At 38.5% G+C, this 20,241-nt stretch overlaps 1 protein-coding gene across 5 annotated transcripts in view; it reads left to right on the top strand.

The window, feature by feature from the left end:
- CSNK1A1 (casein kinase 1 alpha 1) overlaps window positions 1-19,935 on the top strand; it is a 22,595-nt gene extending 2,660 nt beyond the window's left edge. The window contains exons 3-9 of one of the 5 annotated variants that reach the window (XM_026857942.1): window positions 1,745-1,828; window positions 5,143-5,282; window positions 8,561-8,639; window positions 9,638-9,712; window positions 10,951-11,057; window positions 11,927-12,039; window positions 17,276-19,935. In XM_026857942.1, coding sequence (XP_026713743.1) covers window positions 1,745-1,828; window positions 5,143-5,282; window positions 8,561-8,639; window positions 9,638-9,712; window positions 10,951-11,057; window positions 11,927-12,039; window positions 17,276-17,283 — 606 coding nt within the window. In that variant the 3' untranslated portion in view covers window positions 17,284-19,935. Of the gene's footprint in view, window positions 1-1,744; window positions 1,829-5,142; window positions 5,283-8,560; window positions 8,640-9,637; window positions 9,713-10,950; window positions 11,058-11,926; window positions 12,081-17,275 lie in introns of those variants that run through there. The other 4 variants (XM_026857940.1, XM_026857944.1, XM_026857943.1 and 1 more) reach the window with 4 other exon arrangements.
- The last annotated feature ends 306 nt before the right edge of the window (window positions 19,936-20,241 follow it).

The following is a 20,241-nucleotide window of genomic DNA, read 5'->3' as shown; positions in this document are numbered from 1 at the left end:
TGTTGCATTTGTTTGGATGGGTAAATATAGTCAGAACTGCATGTTTCCTGTTGAAAAGCTTACATAGAAGAAAACTTTTTTTTATTTTTAGTTCTCTTGAGTGAAATATACTTAATCCTGCAATTTGTATGTCGAGCTCGGGCAGACAGGCAGCATTGGCAATGCATTAAGCATGCTATTTAATAGAAATTAATTTCAGGACAAATGCACGTGATCAAGCTGTTTATTGGAAGCAAGATTCCCACTTACCTTCTCTATATGCCATCCAAGAATGTCTCCTCTCTTTAGGCACTACTAGTATTTAAAATGTTTACCTTTGTTTGCCTGTATGAATGCCAACTTTAGGGCCATGAACATTAGAAGGGTAAAGCTTGATTAACATGAGATAACAGCTCTTGTCTGAAGAGGTGCAGTGCACTGAATGTTCAGATACAACAATTGTTGGAAAAGCTTGTAAGTCCAGCTGAAAGGCAGTCTTTATGTAATCCTGTTGCTGTTAAACTTTGCTTGTTCCCAAGTTTCATACTTTCACTCTGTAGAGCTCTATTTTTCTCTGCTGTGTCGAGCAGTTAGGCTCCTTAAATTTCTGGCATGACTTAGAGTATTACTTAAACTTTATAATTTTTTTCCTAGTTTTAGTTTCTGATTTCCAGTTGTTCTTTTTGGGCCATTTTTCTGTACTTTTGCACAGTCATGCTAGGTTGGCATTGCTGCACTCTGTTTCATCTTGATGTGGATTAATGGCCTAGAAATTGCTGCTGTGCTTACTTTAGTGGAGGAACACATTAGATTTGCATCAGCTGAAATGAAAAACAAAATTGCCTTTACACCATTTTTATTTTTTTCCCATTAATAGACTAGTTAGGGAGCCATGCAATGAATGGTGGTAAACACTGTCTGTGGGCATGGGTTTCATTACTGTTGCAGGGTTTTAGACATTAGGGAGGTACTTCTTGCTGTAAGTGTGAATCAGTAGGCTTACATGAGAAGTGAGGAATGTGTTGCTTCATTTTGGAACCAGATATTTTATCTAGGGAACATTTGCCACCATACAGTATTTACTCTGTTTCTTTTTGTAACTATGTGTAGCTCTGGGTTTTTTAGAGATGACAATACACCATTTAAAGAAAATCAGCCACAAAGACTAGAATAGCATGGTAATCTTGTTCCAGTAGCTTCCTGTCAGTTATATTAAAATTTTAAAAAAAAATATTTTTTTCAAATTTAAATTTGGTGATTGGGAGAAATTTTGCTCCCACCTTAAAAGATGAATTTTCAGCTCTGCTAGAAATAAGCCCTGCATGCTTATGAAAGTAAACTTTAAGGTGACTAAATGCCTTCTACCTCTTCCTTACTGAAGATTTATTTTTTCTAAATGTCTTTTGGGGGAAGGGCAGTTTGTGGAACCAAAGGATGCTTTTGTAAGCAAAACATCAATTTCCTTTTTTAATAGAGCCAAATGTCACCATTGCTATCCCTGGTCAAGGCAGTGCCATTTTGGAGTGGCTCATAGTTGAAATTTACCTTGTCACATCTTACAAATTTTTCTCCTTAAAAAAAAAAAAATAAAATATACAAACATACATAGTTTTTTGAAAAAAAACTACAGTGCTTGATGGAAGAAGGATGGCATTTGGCTACCCTGTTCTTTCTTGAACGCCTCGGTGTTGCCTGTCTGCGCCGGCCATTGTTGCAATGTAAGCAATACTGTTTGATGCACTGCCACCCTCTATTGTTTGTTCAGTGTTTAGAATCTCCAGTGGGGAAGAGGAAAAGAAGCATGACTGTTAGTACTTCTCAGGACCCATCTTTCTCAGGATTAAACCAGGTCTGAACTGTCTCTATTCCAACCTCAACCCCAAATTCATGTGCTTTATTTTTGTTTTGTTTTTGGTTTTGTTTTTCTGGAGAATGTAGACCTTGCAAAAGCACCTCTTATGTTGGCATTATTCAGACATACTTGGCAAACATGTAACATTACTAAGATGTTTCCCTGTGGCGCTTGTTTAAATTGTGGAATTATTTCTAAACTTGATATTAAGGGGCTAAATGTACGTGCTTCATTTCAAATGCAGAAGCAGGTTTTATTTTTGTCCTTCAAAACTCAAAAGCAATAGATTTATTGAATGTTTTGAGGGATAGACAGCCACTCTAGTGAAATAGCAGGGCTTCTGCATAGGGCTGTCTGCTTGCTTTCCTGTAGGGTTCCTGCAGTGTCTTTGACTGCACATGGAGAGGTTCTGTTATCGCTTCAGCCAGACTCCTTCCCTTGCAGTTTTTGTTCAAAATCTCTGCAAATGTGTAATGAGGACTCCTGTATCTTCATTCATTGTGCTTATAAAACAAATTACTCCAGGAAGCTGTCTTGGAGAAGCATGAGTTTATCTTGTAGTGTTAATGTAGTATTCCTAACTCTTAAAGAGAAGATGAATTGGAGAGAAAGACATACACCAGTTTGTAGCAGGACAGCTGGAAATTGCTGAATATGAATCATAGTGCAGGAGTTTGGCCATAGAATTGGTCCATAGCTTTCCACAATGATAGTCTTCATGTATTAAATCTGAGACAGCTAGCTGCTGTATGGAAGCTGGCAGGCTTCTGCTGTCTGCTTCTGAAACTTTCTTATCAGTTGAGGCAGAGACTTTGATCTACTTCTCTAGTTGCTCTTGGCAAAAATCTTGCCCTATTTCTCCAGTTTCCTGCTGATTGTGCAACAAACAGAATTAAGGTGGTATGAGGTTATCTGTGGGAATACATCTGTGTTCCTGCTGGCTGGCATCGGTACATTCTGTGCTCATCCAAATCAGGCTGTATCTTCCAACTTAACTCTTTGCAAGATGGAGTTCCCCCTTTGCCTTAACACCTATCTGGAATGGGAAATACAGAATGAGTGGAAGCTAGGGAACAGAGTAAACGTCCCCAGAGAAATCACTGCTGTAAAATATCCAGTTAATTGACTAGTGTAAAACAGGTCTGTGTTGCTGAATTGATTTTTTTTTTTTAAGAGGTTCTACTCATACCTCTTGAGAGAAGGCAGAATTACTTTGTTCAGGTCTAACATTGAGAGCTTACAGCAGCTATAGAAGAGGCAGAGCCATCATTTACTTTTAGAATTCTTTTGAAGAAAGCAGTCTTACCATGTCTGTGCTAAACAGGACTAAACACCAGCTATTTGTGTACTAGAGGTACACTTCCAGTATTATTTTGATTCATGCACTATTTTGATTCATGCACTGTGACTTTGTCCCTTCATACCGTTAATTAAGGGCAAGATCCCCAGGATTACAGAAATAACATAAAGACTTGAATTGTTTAAAGTGTTTGTAACTAAATGTGCAGTGAAAATATTCTGTCTGCATATAGTATTTGGTTTTCCTTCCTTCTCAAGGCATAATATTTTACTTAAATTAATGGGCAAAGGCCCTGCAAAAGTAGCTATTGCAAACTCTGCATTAGAGGCTGTTGTCAGATCAGAAAGCTTTAATCAGAAAATAAGGGATTGCATTTGAGCTCAGGCTTTGCTTCCAGGATAGTTGCATTTGCAGCATAGTAATCACATAAAAGCTTTGTACTATCTGCTTTAGGAGTTTAGTATCAAAATCACTGATTTCCTGGTAGCTGGAGACCATGTCCATGCTTACTAAGTGAATATCTACCTCTAGTGGTAGTTGTGGCGGGTGCAACAAACACAAAGACCCCCACTTTTCTGAACTGTCTGACCTGTGGAGTTGACTTTAAAACTTGGTTTTGTCCGCTTCCTCGAAGCATTCTGGGCTTTCAGGGTGATTTTTCACTAGAACAGTAGATGTAGAACTGCTGTGCTCTGTGGTTGTATATAAATCATTGCAAGACTTAAGGTTTTTTGCTCTGAAACCTGTGGTTTAAGAGGTTTTAAGCATTGTTTTTTTCCTGTCTAGACTACTATAGTTAGAAAATCTTCTTCAACCAGAATTCTAAAACATACCTACCATGCAATTCAGAAACTTTGTCTTTCAGTATCTTTGATACTTCTTGAGTGTCACTTCGTAATTCACAGCACTTCCAGTGTGCCAGAGTGATATGCAAGTATACCTGCATCCAAGACTGAAACAAAGGGTCAGTCTCCCGTGCTTGTTTGCATTTCAAGCTGCATCTTCTGTGCTGGAATCGCCTTTGGTGATACTGTCTTCTTTCCATCATCTCCTTCCTTCACCCAAGTTAGTTTTGCAGTATTCATTAATCTGTAGGGGTTGTAGTCCCTGATACTACAGTATTAATCCAGTGTTGGAATTGGGAGCTCAGCCTGATGTTTTGTAGCTTGAAGACTGATTGCTAGAATTTAAATCTTCCTTCCATGCTTCTGCCTCAGCTTTTTTTTTTTTGCCTAGTCCCAAAATTTTGTCACAAGGTACAGTCTGTATTAACCTTTGTAGATAGGCTGGCTGTTAGCACACTAATTAGCACGCACTCAGTTGTTGCTAAATATCAAATCACTGGGCAAGATTGGTTATTAGAAATGTAAATTGGATTCCATGTACTAGGCTCTAGCTTCCTGGCTGTATTAATATCATCATCAAGTGTGTCATGCTGCTGTGATAGTAGTCTGGTAGTCTTGAAATGAGGATACGATTGAAAGCAAGATGCCTTGTTTGCTGTTGAAGGTTTTGGCCTTATGCTCTGCAGAATGGTCAGTGTTCTTTGAGGGTTAGAGAACACTACAGGATATACATCATTTGCATTAAGCTGCTGAGCTGCCATTAACTATCTGTATGTGTAAACTGCTCTAGTGTGAGTGGGTTTGTAAGTGTGCTTTAGCACATGCTAGTTTCCTTCCTAAATAGTGCAATGCAGTTATGGAGCTAATGTGATACAAACTACAGTAGTAACATAAAATAGTTGTAGAACTAAACTACAGATGCTGAGCAGCATAATCTAATATTTTCCACTGGATTGAGAAAAGGCTTGAACTAATTCACTATTAAGTATTTGAATTGACTAGTTAAAGCTAGTTGCAACTCTGCACTGTTACTTTGCTTCCTCTTAACTGTAGGCTATTACATTGTTGTGGATGGTTGTCTTTAAAATGTAGCTAATGCCTAGTGAAAGAGATGGGGGATTCTTTGCCTCATATAGGAATATAATCTATTTTCATTTTTCTTTAAGTTATTCCTTATTGACTTTGGTTTGGCCAAAAAGTACCGGGACAACAGGACAAGGCAACACATACCATACAGAGAAGACAAAAATCTCACTGGCACAGCTCGATATGCCAGTATCAATGCACATCTTGGCATTGAGCAGAGGTGAGTTCAAGGAGATTACTGCTGTGCTTTTGGAGGCTAGAAGATGATCTTATTTGTAAGCTTCTGAAGTGTCTGATCTAATTTTATGTGAATAAGTGCATATATATTCCTTTGCAGGTACTTCTCTTTTTGGCTGCCTGTGCAAGGGTAGGGGGGGAAAAATCCAAGCACCTCATTTGCTTCTTGAAGAGAGTCTAAGTCTTGCAGGCATGGGGTGGATGTTTCTGCATACTCTTCTGGTTTTGTTTGTTTGGTTTTTTTTTTAAAGGATAAGCTATACTTCTGTGTTGGATCTATCAGAGCCCCTTCACAAATAAAACGGTGCACTTTCCTGATTGTGTTGTTACCTGTTAATTCCACTGCTGACTGGCTTGAGATGTGGTTGTGTAACCAGAAAGAGTATTCTAAAGCTAGTGTCTGTGTCCTTTTTCTCACTCTCCCTTCAAGTTAGTAAACTATTGTTTATCCTTTTGCCTGCAAGAGACTTAAAATTGTCAACTTCACTCATGCTGTATTTTGGTTTCTGGTATACACAACCATAGTTGTGGCTGTGTATGTGTGTACACATGTATGTGTGTGTATACATATTTATATGTTTAAGCTTTGCTTAATCAACAAACACATGTTTATCATCTGGATCAAAAGCATATTGCCACTAAAGTATCCTAGCAGTGGTCCAGTGGACATAGCACTTCAGGTTGTTTGGAAGTGTACGTTATGTGCTCAGGAGATATGAAGTGATGACTCTCTTCTCTTCCTTACCTATATGCCTAGATATTGTAATGTGTAAGTGCAGTAGTGTGGCTTTACTATGAGATGCTGAGGTTGCTTAGACATAGTTAAAACTTCAGTGAATGTCTGTGCCTCTGACCTTCAATTTAATCAAGATAGGAATGACAGGATTTCTAGTGCTCAACTTCAACAGAGTGTGTAACTTACAAATATTTTTGCTTTAAAATGCTCCATGTTTCTTCTTTGCTTTAATTTCCTTAAGTGCATTTTATTGTCTATCAGTGTTATTACTTAAGCCTACTTAACAGTGTGGGTCAAGTAAGGTAAATGACAGGTGTCATTTCTGAAGTACATTTTATAAAAGCCAAGCCATTCTTGTAAGGGACTAGCTGTGCCAGCACCTTACAGTGAGGGGAGGGAACTGCAAAAAAATTGCTTTTGAATTTATTTGGAGGTCTTGTACCATCTGCTGGTAATGAAAATTCTAATATAATTAGAAATGTAGTTTGGTGCATGCTAAAAGCTATTAAACTGCCTAGTTCAAGTCAACAGTGAGGCAAACAAATAATATATTCCTGCAAACAAGAGAAACCAGTCCTGAAGTTTATAGCAGAATATTTCAACTGTTAGTGCTGTATTTTAACTGTTACAGTGCATGGTTTCCTATATGTAATGACAGCTGTTTGCAAGGAGCTCTACCTGCAATGTAATCCATTGCTTGTTTTAGTAATGGAGAGTATTGTCCTGTTTTTCAAAGCCTGCAAATCACTTTTATCAGTATGTGCTCACATGTAATATATCCATTACAGATTTACAGAACTAAATGTTTCCTACTACAAAATCATGACATTAAACATTAAAACAATGAACTGGATGGGGGATGGAAACTATTAATCCCTTTATTGCTTCTGAATTTACCACTGCCTTCTAAAAAAATGTAATTTTGTCTGGCCCCATAGGTTCTCTGGATTGTATTGATGATTAAAATCTGCAATTCTAATAGAATTAGCAAGTTTTGTAGGCTGGAGTTTGTGGTCTTAGTATCATTTTATCTGTCTTTGACTGTGGTTTCATGTTACAGCTGAGATGATCTCAGAGCTAGTTGCTGTCAAGAGGAGTGAACCAGTCTTCTGGTCCCTGAACCTTGGGTACAGCTAGTGTATTTTTGGCCTTGTGGTGAAATGGTTTAGAGAGCCAAACTATTTGTTCTCGGATAGCTCCCAAAGGGTTAGAGAGATTGAACATCAGTTGAGGGGGTGATAGGCAGGCCATTCTGGGGGTTATTAGTGGTTATATTGAGTTGGCTATAACACAAAGCTTCACATACAACTTCCTCCCTCTCATACCAAGATGTGAAGGTAGATCTGTCCAGGTTCTTACAGATTGTTCTCACTTAAAGGGAGCTGTTTTACCCTCACCCATATGTATAACTCTGCAATACCACTCTTAGCCTTTTGCTCCCTTCTAGGGATAGTAGGTGTGTAGTCATTCCTGTCACCATTTAAATGCTTATCTTGCAGATGTCTTGCTACTGCTTTGCCATCTAGGCACCTGTCAGGCTCTTTTGGTGAGGGAGCTGGGAGGAGAAAGATCAGTAGTTTTCTCTGTCTTGTAAAATAAATGTCAGCTGCAGAGGGACAGTCAGAGGAAAAATCTGATTCTACCACAACTGGGAAGAGGCAACTTTGCCAAGAGAAGAAAAATCATTAAATGTTTTTTTCCACTTCAGTGAACTGTACTAGCTTTAGTAATCATGAAAGCTGTGTAGCAAAGTATGATGGTGTTCATGTGGCTGAAGAGTGGATCTGGAGCATATGCAGTACAGAAAACTTTTGAAGTGTCTTAGATGAGAGTTTGCGTGCAAATTCTTGGTGAAGTCTATGGGTGGATAACTTTGGAGTTCTCTAGCTGCCTTGAAACAGACTTCTTGTGGGAAGAAAGCAGAGGGATGTCTCATGCATTCGCTTTTCTTAATATTGCTTGTCTTTTTAAAAGTCACAGACAATTTAGGGTGTTCTAACAGAATTGAAGAAAGAAAATATGCCCTTTTGGGTTTAGATGTTCAGATTGGTCCCAGACTGAGGTAATGTTCAGGGAAAAATGTTCTTAATGAAGTTAAGACTTATGTCCTATATCTCCCCTACAATGCCTTCCATGGTTCCTACAGGTAAAACTTTAGTTTCTATCCAAGCTACTTAACTAAATGGGAAAGATATTTAATGTATCATTTCTTATTTTCCAAAGTTTTTGTTTCTCAAATTATTCCAATGTAACTGCAGATGGAAATTTACCACACACAATACCTGACTAGAGAAATGAATAGGATCTCCTTCCTGCATCTGAAGACTTGTTACATCTGTAATCTTCTGAATCCTGAACATCTAGATATCTTAGCTGTATTAGAAAGAGACCTTCCTTTGCATCAAAGCTTAGGTTTTATTCCTTAATTATTTTTTTAAAACACAATTTTGGAATGCTTACACTATTTGGAATAAAGTATGAAATGCCAAAGTTTGTAATTCATTGTGTTCTTCCTCTTTCTCCAGTCGTCGGGATGACATGGAGTCTCTAGGCTATGTATTGATGTACTTTAACAGAACCAGTCTGCCTTGGCAAGGATTAAAGGTAGGTTATGTTGCCTTGGTTCCCCCCTCTTCCTTTTTTCTCACGTTTGGGTATTGTGCTTCTGCCTGCTGGTCTGGATAGGTGGTTGTATATAATGTTTAGCTTCAGTTATGCAAAGTGGATTCTCCTAAGACATGATACTTGCAGAATGTAGAAGAAAGGTTCTTTCTGCTTCTTGTGCAGCAGCAAAATGTGTATTGTTTGGCTGTAGTAAAATTTATGCTAAACAATAGCTTATGTCATCTCTGCAAATTATTATTGTCCTGTTGTGGGCTGAGGCCCTTTTTGGGAAGTAGAAAATAACACTGTTAGTAGCTTTTTGAACTACTGTAGAGAGCATGAAAATAATCTCTTGCCTAACAAGTTCAGCTGTAGTGATATCTTCAGTCCAGTTTATGGCACAACTGAATAATTATTAGCTGTAACAGGCTTGTTTCAAGTATTGTAATGTATGGTAGCCAAGTACAAGCATGGCAAATATTTCTTTTTTTTGTTATATAGACTTCAGTGATTTGTTTTCGTGTTTTAATTGTTTTTCTTCCTCCATGTGGGTTGTGTAACTCAAATGGTGCTGCAGCTGCAAGTCTTCTAAAAAGGCAAGCAGCTTGTGAAACACTAGAACTCTTCAGCTGCAAATGAATGTAATGGCTGCTTACTGAAAAACACAGCAGCCCTTGAATGGGGTACTGAGTGGGAATTAATAGAACTTTGGCAAATGTAAATGTGAGTCTGGTCTGTTTAATGGACAAAAGCAGCAGCTAGAACTACACGAGCTGTGCCATGTGATGGAAGCATTAGACTGCGACAAATGGTATTAAACTGTGTCCAAATCTTAATACCAGATTGACCTTCATTCTCTTTGCAGTAAGTGTGTGGGACTTGGAGATTTCACATAAAATACTTATGGTTGACCAAAGGATTTTTGTAATTTTTTTGCTAATGTCCTTATTAATCCAGTGTTGCACAATATCTTATATTGTGACCTACATGTTCCACAGGCTGCAACAAAGAAGCAAAAGTATGAAAAGATTAGTGAAAAGAAAATGTCCACTCCTGTTGAGGTTTTGTGTAAGGTAAGAGTTTCCAAATGATGTCATACTGTGAAATGAAAGTTCTTTTCTTCCTTGTTTTTTAAAAACTAGAGCCAACATATTAGGTAGCAGCAAATGCCATGTGAGACTGAATAATACTCCTCTGGCAGTCATGGGTGCTGTGTGTTTGGCCACCCAGCAAGACTATGAATGTGTGTAACAGGGCAGGCATTTGCTGCTATTTTTTGGTGTAGTTCATGCCACCATCATTCTAGTTCTTGGTGATTATCGGCTGTGCAAGCTCTCCAGCTCTTATGTGAGGCCTGTTCATTTCCTCATCTTCTACAGTGAAGGTTCTATATGTGCCCTTTTGAATAAACAAAACCAAGGGAGAGCTGTATAGCTTACCCATATATGCTTGGTTTTGTCTCTTTCGGGTTGTTCATATTGCCTTTCTCTCAGATAGGGACTGTAGTGGAATTGAATGTCAAGTGATCTTTAAAACCATGTTGCAGAATGATATTCTTCCAATGCTGTACTTTGGGTCTTAAGATTTCTCTTGAACTGTGGCAGCCACATGCTTAGTAACAAAGCTCACTGAGAACACACAGTAGTTTTTGCACATCAAACAGCAGCACCAAGGATTGCACTTTCTAGTCATGCACATTTATACGCCCTTACAGTCTGACAGCATCTTCCAAACTGCTGAAGTGTTATACCCTGTGTTTTCTTTTCTTGTAGTACAGCTGTATGCTATTACCTATTTACATGTAGGGTTTAATATAGCCTTAAATATATAAATATGTAAAGCAGGGAATCTTTGAAAGAAGTTTTCATGGTTTAAGTCTGTACACTTAATAGTGGTAACTGATCTTGCCTCTAGTATGCTTAAGGAAACATGAGTGGATTCTTCTAAGAGGCAATTACTACTTATTTTGGAGACCTAGTTAATAACAACTAGGTTTAATTAGGATGAATGAAGTGCTTTAAATATGTTGTATGTTGAAGGTTTTGGTAGCAGACAACTTGTAATTGCAAAACATGCATCAGGTAACAATTCTGGGGAAGGAATGTGAACCTGGTAACTTGCTGATCAAATCCACTTTCTGAAATACATAATAAATTAATAATGAGAGACAAAGAGGAATTTAGACTTAGGAATCTTCAGCCAGTTTTTCTCTGCCATCATAGACAGAAATACAGCTTTTTGCCTTCTTATAGAAAGTTGTTAGAAGCTTTTTGCTGCAGGCCGTGGCTTGATTAACACTGTTGATTTACAGGGATTCCCTGCAGAATTTGCCATGTATCTGAACTACTGTCGTGGCCTGCGATTTGAAGAGGCACCAGATTACATGTATCTGAGGCAATTATTCCGTATTCTTTTCAGGTCAGTCTCAAAGTGGAAAAGTACAGAAATTTCAGTGCTTTACCAGTTGGTAACTGCTCTGTGGGACTTGCACTGCAGAAATCTGCTCTGTATATTTGTGGTGTAGGGAGTTCTGGGACTTTCTTTCATTTTAAATTTTGAAAAGCTGTTCAAAGGACCTGAAAAATATTGTTCAGTGTTAAACGTGAAGGAAAAGACTCTCTTGTTTTTGCATTGCATGATCTGACCACCAATGCTAGAGGGTTGAGCCCATGCTTCAAGTTCTTTTGTAAGTAGCTTAAGAAATTGACTCCTCAGAAGTGTTTGAAGCTTTATGTTTGGAGGTTGGTGATGGGACTGGCAGTGGTGCCTGAGAGATGGATTTCAATGGTGGGGAATAGTGCTGTTTCATTGAGTTTGTTAGAGAAACCAGAACATAAACTCAGCCTTGTGGAGTGAACAGCATTTGTCAAAAGAAGAACTGGTACTGCTCCCTCAAGAGTCTCCCTCCAGGTTTCTGGAACTGAAAGCAATTTTTATTCTATGATCTACAGTGCTGCAGTCTCTCCTTAAAACTGAATATGTTAAAAAAAAAAAAATAAATTTGAGAACCTCAGTGCAAACAAATGGGTAAGCTGGGTCTTGAGAAAGTGCTTCTTTACAAATGCAAACTTTTGCATAAACAGTGAAGAAAATGCTGCTTGATGGTATATGGGCTTACTTCAATATTCCCTTTAAGTTAGTAATACTTAACATTTATATCCCATTCATAATCTCCAAAGCATCTTACAAGAAGAGTTAACCTGTAGTTCTGGGTTTTCAGCAAAAACTTGGTATTAGCAGTAAGGAAGTTATGATGTGTTATTGTAAAGTATTTTACTCTTTTCTAGGACCTTGAACCACCAATATGACTACACGTTTGACTGGACAATGTTAAAGCAGAAAGCAGCACAGCAGGCAGCCTCTTCCAGTGGGCAGGGGCAGCAGGCCCAAACCCCCACAGGCAAGCAAACTGACAAATCCAAGAGTAACATGAAAGGTTAGTAGCCAAGAACCAAGTGACGTTACAGGAAAAAAATTTACACTAATTTGGACAATGTCAGCAATTTAAGTGTTAGATCAAGGAGGTGGTTTAAAAAATATATTTGGCTGTTAATTTAAAAAGCAAAAACAAAAGACGTCCTTGGAGAATTTGACTACTAACTTTATACCAAAATGTCCTTGTTCTTCATATCATTTCTTCTGGGGATGTTGGGTCATTTTAACCACTGCATCTTTTGCTCCCACATTAACCACTTTCCAAAAACAAGAAACTGACTTGGTGTTGGGAATGTGACATTTTTATTTATTTTTATCTATATATACACATCTATATATATTTATATATATATAAATATATAATACAATCCAAAATCCTAGACCTAACACTTCTTAAGGGGTAATTCTCATTAACTAGGCAAGGATCTAGAGACTTTGGGTTCTACTCTGTTCCAGCTGGTGTAGTGCTGTGGATTTGCTTCTGTTCTATATGCCTCAAACATTGGGGACAGAAAATTGTGAATGATCTGGCTTCCTCCGGTGGGTTTACACTGAGACATTTGGTCCAGAGTTAAAAGAAAGGACCAGTGAGCTCAAAATATCTTGGGTAAACCAAGGAGTGACCCTGAACTGCTGTGGGCTGCCAAGTCACAATTTTCTGAAGTATCTGGATGCTCTGGGTGGGGCTTCAGGTTTCTTGGTTATTTTTTGTGTTTGTAGGTTATGGTTCCAGAGGGAAATGTTGTGAAATGTTCAAGGTGTAATTGTGTAAAAACTAAAAACTGAGTTCTGAAAAGGCATATATGACTTTTTTTAAACATTCTAGAAGCTTTTTAAATTTTTTTTTGTGATGTAAATCTGTCTGTGTTAGTCTAGTTACTAGCATGAAACTGCTACAGCTGGTGACTTACAGCCAGTCTTATAATGAAATTGATTGCTCAAGATGGATAAAATTGAAGCTAATGAGGTGGTTTGAGTGAGAATAGAGAAGCTAGGTTTAAGTTATGTACTGAGATATTGCTAGTACTTGCTATTCTTTAGTACATTCTTGTCTTGACTATCACTTTTATATGTATAAAATTATATATTAAGCTAACATGGCAGACTTGGAAGTCAAAGAAATGCAGAAGTATTTACAACAAACTTATCAAAACATTGTTTTTCATGTATTGTGGCAGCATTCAAACATTGCCAGGTGGCTTTAGTCAAAATAGCTATCTAAAAATATAACACTTCATCCAGAAAAAAATGAACTAAAATACCTGCTGGTCTTCCCAAGACTCAATCTGAAATGATTTCTTGAAGAAAAAAAATTTCCATAGGATGCCATTAAATGTCAGATTCTTTGTGGTATAAAAAGTCAAACTTATTTTGCTGGAGCTGATTAAAACATTGAAGGCTGTAAACCAGTTCCTTCAGCTGAAACACTGGTACATAGCAGACTCGGTAATTAAGCACCAGGCTTAGCTTGCTTCCTGAAATACAGAAGCTCTGACAAGTTCAGAACCCACTACTGAACCTTATGTCAGAATGTGGAGGGGATGGCTGTTAGAGCAGAACGAAATACCGTAGATAAAAATGCAGATTCTTCACAATGGTTCATGCTTAAAGTAAAGGTCTTACAGAAGGTCTTAACAGGTGGGATGATTTGTAAATGGATGCTGCCCTGAAAAATCAAGTATATGTTTGAAATACTGTTGTGCTGGTGAAGTATTCTGAGGTTTAATGTGGTACTCTCCTGGCTCAAGCAGTCTCTGACCGAGTGCTATACAGTAAGTAAAGGAAAGGTCATAATAATGATTATCTGTCTCCACCTTCTAGTGATGATGCAGTGACAGAGTACAAAGCTGCAGCTGACTGAGCAGCATGAGTAACAGGGAAGCTGTCTTGTTCGAACCTTATAGACCATTTCTGTTCCTTGGACATTCCTCATTGTGCTGTTCTTTGGTAACAAGGCCCATTGCTATAGCTGTAGATAAGTTGCTTGCTCTTTTTCTGGCAGAATTTCAGTGGCTCTTGCAAAAAGTAACAGTCTTTTGGAGAAATGAATCCCTCCTCTACCCTCCCCATCATGAAGAAAAGGCTTGTGACCTTTGGATCAAGCAAGCTGTAACGTCAGCAAAGCATTAAAGTAGTGCTTGTCAAACATCTGATGACTTCCTCAGCTTCCTAAAATAGTTAACTTAGTCTCTTCAGCAAAGTAACAATTCCAGATTTCTAAAATCCTACATGCCTTTTTGTGGGGAATATTGCCTGTTAATGAAGATTTTCTGAAACCAGCTAAGTTCAGGCAGGAGGCTGTATGGCTTATATGTTGCTCTGACGTTGAAGATTAATGAAATACCTGGTTATTTTTTCCAGAGTTCAGTTAAATTCTCATGTAGTTGCTGTAGCAAGCCTATGCTAAAGTGGCATAAAAGCTTTCATGGTATCAAATTATAGCCCTCTTGTAACTGTATCCAGTTTAAGAGTACTGGAAATAGGAATTTACAGGTGCATTTACTGGTTAAAATCATACAGTATACCATCTGAGGAGGGTGGTAAAGTCTTAATTATTTCAAACAGTGTCCAGAGACTTATATTACTAAAATTGTTTGGACAGTGTGCTCCTTTATAGATATTCCTGGCTATCTTAACTCAGATCCATATTAAACCATCTCACTGAATCCTATAGGTTATTCAGGCTGAATATTCTGTTTGGTTCCAGGGAAGCCTGTTCTGTCAATGGCCTTTTTTTCTCTTTTAATTTTTTCCTGTCCCTCTCTGGAACCCTGTGCAGTGTCTTTTACAACAGCAAGATCAGCTGGTTTTGAACTTGGGAGAGGTGAACGGTTTCAACAGAGCTTCTCTGCTGACTCTGGGAAGTTTAGCTCTCAATCTCTTGACAGTGCAGTAGTTGTTCAGGTGTGATTTGTAACAATGCTTACAGTCAGCTTCCCTCAGTCATAAAATGACTCAAGCAGTCAATCTCCAGGATAAAGTCTATCCATTCCCTTTGCGAGAGGTGTTTTTAATTCACTTCAATGTAGAGTTCTAGAAGCCTGTCAGCAGTTCCATTAGCATTCACTAGATGCCTATGGTCGTGGCAGTATTTCTCAGAACAGACTTAATAGTTCACTGCTTGAGATTTAGCCAATTGATAACTAAATACTTTTCATTGCTTGTCTCCGCAGCTACTTAATAGAGAAAAAGTTTGACTGTTTTCAAGTAGAGGTGCTTCCTAGAGTATGACAGTACAGTTATCCTTCCTCTGTTGATCAGATCTGCAGCTATGGAAATAAAGCCATTTGAGTATCTCTCACATAGCATAGAGATTATCAGAGTTTTGAGTAACACCCTGGAAGGATAAGGAGTGATGAATGTGCAGGTTTGGGCTGGCCATCTACATAGTGAAGATTTGTTAGAGAGATGTGAGCATCAGCTCTTCAGCACGTTCTTCCTACTGGCAGTGTCTCGTGTGTTATGTGAATGTCTCAGCGTCTCATTTGACGGCTGTGATTGGGCTGTTTGGGAACGCTTCCATGTAGTCTTAATAGGACTTGCAGGGGATGTCGTGGGTTGAATCCGGTTCCCTATTGCTTTTGGTAGAATTGGGCATTCTCTTGCCCATAATACATTGGATTTGAGCTATTCTAACAAATAGCAGCATATCATTCGTTCACTTGTCCTTTCTTCTCAGGTTCAGGATCCCATTTTCATTTGAAACATCAGGCTTCTAAAGCAATGAGTTGATCTGTTTCTTTCCATGTGGGGAGCACACTCCTCCTTTGTTGACTTAGTTTTGGCTGCTTTGATGGAGAAAGTGGTTCAAGTTATGAAGCAGTGTTCATTGCTGAACATACTAAGTGGAAAAACAGTGTAACTTTTTGTTGTGTACATAAGTAAGGGTTATGGACAACTTCATGCCAGTGGAACTAAGGAATCACTGGGGTTTCTGTGAGAATTTGCACTGATGTTGCAGTGACTGTCTTAATGATGGTGTGGAAATATGTATTACTCTTCTTTTTAGATTTTTTTTCTAGTACTGGATAAAGAGAATTGTCCTGTGCATTAAAATTTGGTTCAGAGCTATCAAATCTTTTCTAAATTACCTGTAGCCTATTCTGGAATAGTTAAAGCTGTCTTCTGGGTACTATCCAGATACATTTTTGATTGAATGTCAGGCTGTGTTTAAGACTTGTTTGCACTTTCTTGTCTCTGAATGACAGCACAAGATATAGCTGAGGTCAGCTTTGTCTGTATTTCACTGGGAAGAGATTTCTGTTGCAGAAACTCAGAGCTGTGGCTCAGATTAATTCATACATCAACAGAATACCATTGTGTTTGGAGGGCATCCAGAATGGAAACTTGCTTGGCAAAGTAGTCTGAGACTCCTGTTACCTGTTTAAAGCACAGTGCTACTACCTGAGTCACCAGAAATGAGTGTATAAGCAGTCACATGAGGAGAAGTCTGACTTGGCTTGCAGTAACTATTTCTTTGAGATCTGTGTAGGTATTCTTTTACTCTCCCTTTTCCACGATGTCTTGAGCATGTCGTTTGGAGTACTGAACTTTAAAAGAATTGTTCTTGATGCCCCACCTCCCCTGTCACATGAGTTGTTTCACTTGTCCTTCCAAGGACAGAAGGGATGCTGGTTCCTAGTCACTGTCAAAGGTTCTTGCTTCTGTTCTGGTTGCCCAGAGTGTCGTATATGTGAGCATGTAGTGGACACCAGTTACTGTAAGGTAAGTTATTCCTGTTCCTTTTCCTTCTGTCTGTGTGGCACTGCCATACTGCGTCTCTTGAGGAGTACCACTGCAATCAGCTGACAGTTTGACATTCAAAGATATAAACAGGAGACATTGCAGACAAGTAGAAAACAATCCTATGAAATTACATCCTGCTTCCTAGTGGCAATAACACAACTTGTTTTCAAACTGTTGGTCTGAATTCCTGTTTGAGGCATGTGGCATCCAGCTGGTGTGTAAGCCTGTTTTCCAGTGCATTGGTAGGTGTGAGTGAGAGGTGTGTGTGTTTGAGCTAAAGGGCGGTGGCAAATGCTGGATAGCTTTGGAAATGGACACCAGGAACTCTGCCATTCTGAGATGGAGCAGCATTTTCCCCTTTGAATGACCATAACTGATGTTTTATTCTCCTACTGTGAAGGTTGTTTCTCATTTTCATCATGTATCAGTAAGTTGCCCTTGTGTTTATCTTGCAGGTTTCTGAGCATGGCGAGGATGGGACAAAGCAGAGCAGATCGGAGCAGGACTTGTCACTCCCCAAATCCTAGAAATTTTAGTTCATACGTACACTTGCCAGTGGCTGTGGGCAACCATTTACTTGGTGTAAAGAACTTAATATCAGTATAAACTGGCTCTGGGCAGTGTCAATGATGCTGCACTTTTGAGTTGTAGCAGCTGTAATTGTGAATATTACTGAGATAGTGAAACATGGTGTCCAGTTTTCTATTGCATTTTTTTCAAGTGGAAAAGTTAACTAATGGTTGACACACAAGTGGAGAAAATTGTGCATATGCCAATTTTTGTTACCTTTTTACTTTGAACTACACTGCTTATGAGATCTCATTGTTTTGGAAGAATGGCATGAACAGTCTTCGGCAACAGTTGTGATAATTGTAAATGCTCACAATTGTGCACTCTTTTCTGGTTATTCCTCCCTGGGTTTTGAAAGTTGTACACTTAAAACATTCTTAAAGTTGTTGGCTTCTATGTGCAACATACCAAGCCAGCTGACATGGTAGTAACCAAAGATTCCAGTTTTTAAGCTTATGAAAGACTCTGCCTGCTTACCTGTGCTAGAAATAACAGCATCTAAAGTGAAGACTTAAGAGAAACTTAGCGACTACTAGATAATCTTTAGGACTCTGCATTAACTCTATAATGTTCTTGGTATAAAAGGAAAAACAGCATATTTGTCACGAAATTTAGTTAACATCTTACAACTGAACCTGTATGTAAGTTGCTTAGATAAATGTAATCACTGTAAACATCTATATGATCTGGGATTTTGTTTTTATTTTGAAGCGGGAGCTTTTTTGTTTACAAGTTCATTAAAAACTAAAAACTTTCTGTAAGGAAATGAGATTTTTTTTTTTAATTTGCCTTGTTAATTCAGTTTAAGAAATCTACATTACCCTGTTTCTAAACCAAGTTTCGAGGCCATTTGTTAAGCAAAAGAAGTCATATTTCTTTCTAAATCATTTTAGATTTAGTGTTGTAACTCTTCCTCATTTTGTTTTTAAATAAATTTTGTATTTTTTCCTTGAGGGGGAAGGGGCAGTCTTGCATTTTTATAACTTGTTGTTTGAGACCAGCCCTCTGTACTAAGATTGGGGTTTTTTTTTTTTAAAATGAGATGGCATCTTTTGCAGACCCGGTATTGGCAGCCTCCGAGTGTTGCCATGTCATGCATCGGCTGGACTGACTTGTGATTGCTAGTTTTGAGAAAAATTTGAATGGAGCATTTGGATGGTTTTAAACCAAGGCATTTTCTTTCAAGTTCTTGTGGATATGATCAGATTTACTCTTGTTCTTGGGGACAGCCTCACACCATGCAGAGTTCACATTGGTTACTGCCCCAGGCTGTCTTCCTTCTCACTCCTAGCCCAGCTGAAAGAAAGAAGTACTTTTATTGCTGGTAATTCTTTAACAGTGTAATTTATTCCTTTATAGCATGTCAGAATAAATTAAAAAAATGTCTAAAAATGCTGCCAGATGCCTATTGTGTAAATGTTGTTTGTATGTTAGCTTTTTAGACAGTTTCCATGCATGTAGCAGAGTTCCTGCTCACAGTTCATCTTTTTACTGTTTGAAAAGGTCTTTCATTTTGAAAACTGTTTCTTGAAGATCATAATACTTACACTGTGCACTCTCTGTCATCATGGAGTGGTAATCTGGATCAAGGCCGCACTCCGCTGCGGTCACTATGCATACTCTCTTTATGAGAAGGATCTGCTCTGAGAAGATGATAAACTTTAGCTGGAGAACATGGTGTGCTAATAAACATTTGTATAGATAATCTGGGAGTACAGGGAGGCAAAAAGTCTGCCTGGCTTCAGAGATACCAGTGCACATTTGGAAACTTCTAAGTCAGAGCGGTCTCTCTGTTACCTGGAAGGTGGAAGAAGAAATGTAGCTCATTCTTCTGGCTAAGATGTTTTTCTAGACTCTGAGCATTGCCTTGTCCAAATAAGGATGCTTTACAAGCAATGCTTCGTATGAAAACTGGTATGTTTCTAAGAACTGGTATTTAAAATACTACATTATGTCCTTATATATGATTTCTACTGTCTAGGCAATGCATCTGACAGCATGCATTGACAGAAGGGAAAGAAGCATCAGTGAAATGCCTTCTTGTCAGCTGTTTTCAGAGTGGCTGCTTAGAATAGTTTTGGCACCACTTTTCTTGCTTTGACATGAAGAAATCATTTGGTTTCAGGAGAAGAAATTATTTCATCTGTCCATTAAATTTACTCATGACTTTGAGGAGGGTTGTCAGATTTTAGAAACAACTGCCCTTGATAAGCACTGTAAGCAAGAACAGTTCATATGCTTGGAGTGTCAAAATGCATTGATTTGTAGTTCTTAGAACTGCAAGCCTTGTCCTGCGGAGGAGCATGAATCCAGTTAGTCTTTCAGACATAGAGTTTACTTCTGCACAGAAGTGTGAGCTTAAACTGTCAGCTCTGTCGTGCTGCTTTGCAGAAAACCAGTCTACACCAGACATGCCGAACAACGAGCAAGATGGCAACCTTCCTTAAAGAGATGCTGTGATACTGAACACTCATTTACTGTGTAATCTATTTGGTTTGTAACAAAGATTTAAAACTGAAAGCATTAAAAACTATGTGGATCTTGACTCCTGGTTGCAGCTCTGCAAAGGTTTTGTGTTGGGAGGTTTGCTCTTACCTGCTGTCCTGATGCAAAGTCAGAAACATCTGCAAGCAAGCCCAGGCCCTTTACAAGTAATTACTATAACAGGCTGTACAGCGCAAGAACTACAACCTCATGCTCCCTGGAAAGTGCTAGAATTCAGGTAATGACATAAGGCTGTAACAACAGGTTCTCAGTCATCTTACTAAGCTGTGTACAGGGTTTCAAAGCAATTTATTAACCTCCTTAAAACAACTGAGAGGCTTCCTAAGGCCACCTTTTAAAAGAATTG

This window comes from Athene cunicularia (assembly GCF_003259725.1).
Source record: "Athene cunicularia isolate RWA chromosome 13 unlocalized genomic scaffold, athCun1 chr13_part1, whole genome shotgun sequence".
Taxonomy (NCBI): domain Eukaryota; kingdom Metazoa; phylum Chordata; class Aves; order Strigiformes; family Strigidae; genus Athene; species Athene cunicularia.
The sequence above is the reverse complement of the archived record's forward strand: the minus strand, read 5'-3'. Positions and strand labels throughout refer to the sequence as shown.